This window comes from Podarcis muralis, chromosome 4, assembly GCF_964188315.1.
Source record: "Podarcis muralis chromosome 4, rPodMur119.hap1.1, whole genome shotgun sequence".
NCBI classification, from domain to species: Eukaryota; Metazoa; Chordata; class Lepidosauria; order Squamata; family Lacertidae; genus Podarcis; species Podarcis muralis.
The window spans coordinates 98,228,613-98,234,612 of NC_135658.1; the positions used below are offsets into that span (position 1 = coordinate 98,228,613).

Sequence of the window (6,000 nt, forward strand, 5' to 3'; positions counted from 1 at the left end):
GCTGGGGTGAATATCTCCCCCATATCTAATAACTCCCTCACACAGAAAAAATGTCAGGGAGAAGTTCTAAGCTAGACCTTTTCCTCCTCCCCACCACCATGGAAGGCGGCAAACATGCAGTTCCCCACTTACATAAAGTCCAAGTCAAGTAAATTTATTTCCCCACCATGGCCCACTCTTTTGTAAAAGGTTTGGTCTTTTTTGGGTAGTCTACCATGTTTGTTCATCTGTCGTTTCCATACAGGGCAAAAGGAACAATGGCAAGTGTTTCTAGAAAGGTGCTCGGTTTTTAATTTTTGCTCTGATCCATGCCGACAATGGTTCATATTTAACGCACGGTGAAGTCAAGGGAGAGCCTTCTGGTGGTTTTTCCACCCCCCCCTTCCCAGCTTACCAGGATAATCACAGTAATGAATACGCCTCTTCTCCAAGTCTGGGTTACTCCTCCTGTTGTACCTGGGCGCTGGGATGGCTGGCGAATTCATGGGGATGTTTGCAGGCACACTGGGATTGTGGATTGCCATCTTGGAGGCAATCGTAGCAGCGTAAGACGGAGGAGGGGTCAAATTCTGCAGCATTTCCGCTTGCCTGTCTGGGCTGCCAGGCTCCGAGCTTGGGGGCGAAGGCGGGAAGTAAGTGGCTTGTTGCTGGAGAAACTGGTTTGGCATGGTGTATGTGCAAGGGGGCATCGCGTGAAACTGCTTCATGGTCGTCTGCGGCATAGCGGAGGACAGGGTGTTAAGGCCCGCCATGGCAGAGGACATGGAGACATTACTGAAGGAGTCCATCACCGCCGCTTGCGTAGTCGGGTTGGGCATGTCTAAATCGGGAGAGCTCAGGAGCTGATACAGCTGACCTTGTTGGGGCACAGAGACGTGGATATCTGGAGTGGGAAGCTCCTGCTTGATGAAGAGGTTGTTCACGTCGGGTGTCTGGTGGGGGCTGAAGATGCTTGTGAACTCGGGGAGCGCCTGGGTGGGGTTGGGGACGGGAGCAACAGTTTCGCTCTGGTGGCTGAAGGCTGTCACGGGCTCCGTCTTGATGTGAGTGACCGGTGGCCTCTGCGATTTGTACAAGCCCGTTCTCAGCTGTGTGATATCAGGAAGGTAGATGTTCATGTTGACGCTGTAAGGCACCCCTTCACTGTTGGTGAAGAACTGGTCAACCACGGAGGCACTCTCTCGGCGGTACTTTTTATGCTCAGGGAGAACCGGGGCAGGAGGGAGCTGAGGTGTCAGATATTTCTCCATTTCACATCGGGCCTGAAGAATAACAAGAAGATAAAAAAAATTAGCTATACTATACTGTACAAGGGAATGCTCCTAAAAAGAGATAACCGGACCAATGGCACTTTCATCTATTCTCCTTTCGTATATTACAGGTTTTAAGTCTGGATAGCTCAGCTGGTTAGAGCGCGGTTCTGACAAGGCCGAGGTTGCAGGACTGATCCCCGTATGGGACAGTTGCATATTCCTGCACTGAAGGCAGTCGGACTAGAATGTTCCTCAGGGTCTCTTCCAACTTGACAATTCTGTACAAGTCCTGGTACTGAAAACCTAACAGGGCCATTCCCCAAAACAAACCAACAAAAAGCATTTATCCATTAAAAAGTGAAATGTTGCCATTCAGAATCCCAGCACACAATCCAAACAAAATCAAGTTATAATGTCCTATTGAAAAAAACAGAAGCAATTTAAGGATGAGCCCAACTCTCTCTCTTTGAAATTAGTGGGGATTGGAACTTCGGCTGGATTGTGTCAGTTGTATTTTTCACAGTAACTACTTAAAGAGAAGAAGAGTAGAAACAGCAGGTTGGATTTTATATGAGGGTTCCTTTAGGTGGGGGAAAAATGCCAACAGGTAAAAGCTTTGACACCAGAATTTCAAATTACAACATTTAATAAAATGCTGTTCTCACTCTTCAGGACTTCCTGACTACAATAAGGCAATTCCACTAAAAAGCGTTTAGATTTTATCAACTATCTCTTGTTATCAGGACTGCAATTAAAAGTTGGGTGGTGCAGTTTTAATACGTGCTTTCCTACACGCAAATCCTGTACTCAGTTTGGATAATTAAAAATTAGCCTCTTAAGATACTCAGAGTTTGAAGAAATTCAAAGGTGCAATTTTTATGGAGGGAATCAAGAGACTACAGCAGATGTGAAAAACATAGACCTGGCTGCATCCGTGTAAAACTTTTTTCCCTGGGCCCTTATGAGGTTAGGAGCAGCTTCACTTTCCATTTTGATTCCCTGCCACACCTGCAGGATGAGAACAGCAGTGTGTGTAAATGCGCTGGAACAAGTTAATTAGGAGCCTCCAACCTCATGGTTTGGAAAACCAATCCCAGAAGAACAAATATAAAGACTTGCATCTGATCCCAGAATGAACAAAGCTATTTCCGTGTAACAGCCACAATCTAGGAAAGTTGTGGGTGGCTGGCTGTACCACTTCATATTGCAGGGGCGCAGCTCACAAGATCAGAACACTTCCCCCAATTTGCTGGCACCCAAATTCTCCAGTTTGCAAGGCTTCTATGTTCAAGGGAAGGGTTTGTATTGGGGGAGCGCTATCTGAGCAAATGAGGCCCCATCTGCAGTCTGAAATACTACAGCCCAGGGACTGTGTTATACCACCTCAGTGAAAAGCAGGCACTTAACCTAAATCCAAGTCCCTATTTTTCAATGAATGCTGCCTGGCTTCAAAACAGGACACACAGGAGAAGGGACCTTAAAACCAGAGCTAGCTACCTGATCGCAAGATTCAAATGCAAAACGAATGCCATTTACAGGTCCCTAAAGACCCACGTTTGTTACAGACCCCGTTCCTGCCTATGCATTTGCCACCCAGCCTGACTGGAGAGCAAAGGTTTCCCAACCTGAGTCAGCCTATAAAACCATATCCATCGGCAAACATCTCTGTCCTTGAGGAGATCTTTAATTACCAGCAGGGCGGGAGCGTGCAAGGGAAAGAGAAAGGGAATCTTTTGCCTAGTTTAGCGGTGTGAGGGGATCCGTGGGTGGACGCAGCCCGATACATTACAAGCAAGAGTCACCAGTCAAACATTTATCATGTACCCTCCAGTGAGCAAATGCTGCATTCTCCCTTGCTCTGTAAGGAGTCCATTCATGCCAGAACACTTCCATACCTCCAAAGTGAGGGTCTGCTGACCAGAGGAACATGGGGCAAACAAGTTTATTTTCAGAGCCTCTCTGAAGCCACAGTCACCACCAAAAAGCCCTCACCAGAAAGGAGAAACAGCAGCCCCCTTGTCTGCGATCGAGATCTGCACCAACATGCCAGGCGACTTTTTCCAGCTCTTGTTTACAACCCCAACCGAGCTTGCTTTGATGACAGAAACACTATTCTTGGGGGGGGGGGGGGGAGAGGGAGTATCGCTGAAACCAGGCTGCCTTCATTGCGAGGTACTTTCCTCCATCGCTCCTCCCACCCACCTTTCGGGGATTGCGACATTCTAATAAATAAGATCCTTGTGCAAATCAATTAAAACCAATATTCCAGCACACACTTGCGCTGGAGATTGGGGGGGGGGGGGGAGGGAGAGAGAGAGAGAGAGAAAAAAAGAGAGAGAGAGAAGAAACATTGCTTTGTTTAGACCCACTTGAGGCTTTTTCCACTCATTATATCCACTGACATTTGGGCTTTTTTTTCTTTTTTAAAGAAAGCTTGCAAAAGGATAAAAACGTAGGAGAAAACGCTCAAATAAGAACAACCCAGGGCTAGAAATAGTTGCAAATTAAAACCGGTTGCGTTCCTACAAAAAAAATAAGAAAATGCCAGCGGTTTGTGTTTTCCCGTTTTAGCTCGTCCAGCTGTTTGCATGTGGATCCGTTTCCAGCCGGTTTTCTGGGACGAGGAAAAAGTCCCAGAACTTCTCTCTTCCTTCTCTCTTTTCTCTCCCACCCCCCCTCGCCCCCGCTGCCCTTTCTCCCTCTCGCCCCATCTAAAATGACCGTGCGTGGGCGAGAGGGACAGGCAGCGACTCTAATTCGGCTGCTGAGCAAGTGCGCTAAGGTGGCAGCTGTAGCTTTCAACACAACTGCCCGGGCCAGTTTCTCTCCCCCCCCTCCGCCCACCCCTTCACCCACTTGCTGCCTGGGCACTGGCTCGGCCCCAGGGCTCTCTGCTGCCAGGGGGTGGGTGCGTGGGTGCTGCGCAACTCCCACTCCTTCTCAGGGCGAAACGTGGAGCCTGGCACCGACTGGCTCGCTAGGCGGGGCGGCAACCCGGATCCCAAGGGTGCCTGCGGAAGGAAGCGGGTGCCCTGGCCTGGAAAAGGGACGGGGCGTCCTCCTCGAAGGGCAGCTGGCTCTGTTTGGTGGAGATGGGTCAACACATCTGCTCCAGGGAGGAATGGCATGGGGAAACTGTGAAGTCCGCGAGTTCCTAAAGAACTGCCAAAGCCGCCGCCGCCGTCTAGGCTTGGCGAAGTTGCCGCCTGACTTTCCCCGGCACCGCCCTGAGAAGCAGCGGCCCGTCCCCGACGCTGCAGAAAAGGCTCCGGAATAAGTGGCTCCTCGCAACGAGCCTCGCAACTTCCTCCCCCATACACACGTAAGAGCGAGATGCGTGTCTTACGCCGCGCCTTCGACTGCAGCGGCGTGGAAAGCCCCGCCGTCCACACCGAGGAAACCCGCGTTCAATAATCGCGGGTCGTTCACAAGCGGAGTTCTGGGGAGCTACGCGCTGCCCAAGGTTTCGCCCTTAAACGCAAAGAGCCCCGAAGAAAGCCGTAAAAAGGAGCCGTGTCCACCTAGGACGGGGCAAAGGCGAGGCCAGGCGAGCGGCAGCCGCACCTCGGAGAGCCCGAGTTGGCTCCCTGCCCCAAACACACCCAAAGCGAGCCAGCGCCGAGGCGCACCCAGCGCGCTCCCAGCCGGGGCTCGAGAAAGCCCACGATCCGAGCAACGCGTCGCCACGAGGTGCACTCTGCCCGTGTTCCCAGGCAAAACCATCTATATTTTGATGCCGGTGGGGAAAGATGCCCGAGGCTCCACTCCGGATTCACAACGGAGCGCGAGAGGCGCGCCCTGCGCTTACCTGCGCCATCTCCTCGCTGGGGATCCTGGCTGCTGCGCCCGCTTGCTGCTGCTGCTTGATCTCCTCGGGACCCTGCCCGGGGAACTGCGCGGCTTCCCGGCCGCCCAGCACGGGCTTGAGCTGCGCGAAGACGGGCTCCTCGGGCCCCAGGCGGGCGCTCATGCTCAGCACCCGCGTAGCCATGCGGAAGGCGCGCCTCGGCGCGAAAGCGGCAGGACGCACGGAATGGAGCCTCGCCTCGCTCACGCCCGCCCGACAGCAGCGCGCATGAGGCTCCCAAGCTCGCTCTACCTGGCCGAGGTCGCGCCGCCGGGCCAGCCCCGTCCCTGGGCCCGCCCTCCCGCCTCTATTTCACCGCCTCCGCCCCGACGAGGGGCCGGCTCTGCCGGGCGGGAACGCCCACCGGCCCGGGCAGCGCGCCCCGCCCCTGCTCGGCAGGCCTGCAAGGCGCACGGCGGGAGGAGAGCGAAGCCAGCCGTCGAGCGGGGGGCACGTTTCCCGGGGCGCTGCTCCAAAGCACCCCACCCCTTCCTCACCCCCCCCAGCCGCTTTATTCCCCAACACCGCCTCTGTTTTCCCCACGCGCTGCTGCTAACTGCTCCACTCCTTCCACCGATTCCCTTTCCAGACTCCGGAGCGCAATGGCCCCTGCGCGTAAAAGGGGAACAGCTGGCCTGAAGAGGCCGGGGCGATGAAAGGCCAAATCCGAGCTGTTCTTTTTCGAAAATAGCAGCACTAAATTCTGGAATTGAGCGCAGGCAGCAAACAAGCAGTGAGCGTCGCCACGGGGGCAGTGCGCGCTCTTGGCGACGCAAGCCCCCCTCGGATATGGAGCGGGAGCCGCCCCGTGGCGATCCACAAAGGGCTTAAGCCGGAGTGGGTTGCCCCTCGGGTCTCTCTCTCCCCACCGTATGTAACCCCCGGTAACAGGAGCCCGAC

The 6,000-nt window shown here is 53.8% G+C and overlaps 1 protein-coding gene across 3 annotated transcripts in view; it reads right to left on the reverse strand.

The window, feature by feature from the left end:
- KLF5 (KLF transcription factor 5) overlaps positions 1-5,384 on the reverse strand; it is a 34,631-nt gene extending 29,247 nt beyond the window's left edge. The window contains exons 1-2 of one of the 3 annotated variants that reach the window (XM_028728372.2): positions 5,062-5,384; positions 395-1,262 (exon numbers count right to left, since the gene is read on the reverse strand). In XM_028728372.2, the coding sequence (XP_028584205.2) occupies positions 395-1,262; positions 5,062-5,244 (1,051 nt within the window). In that variant the 5' untranslated portion in view covers positions 5,245-5,384. Of the gene's footprint in view, positions 1-394; positions 1,263-3,148; positions 3,173-3,245; positions 3,366-5,061 lie in introns of those variants that run through there. The other 2 variants (XM_077927777.1, XM_077927776.1) reach the window with 2 other exon arrangements.
- Between the last annotated feature and the right edge of the window lie 616 nt (positions 5,385-6,000).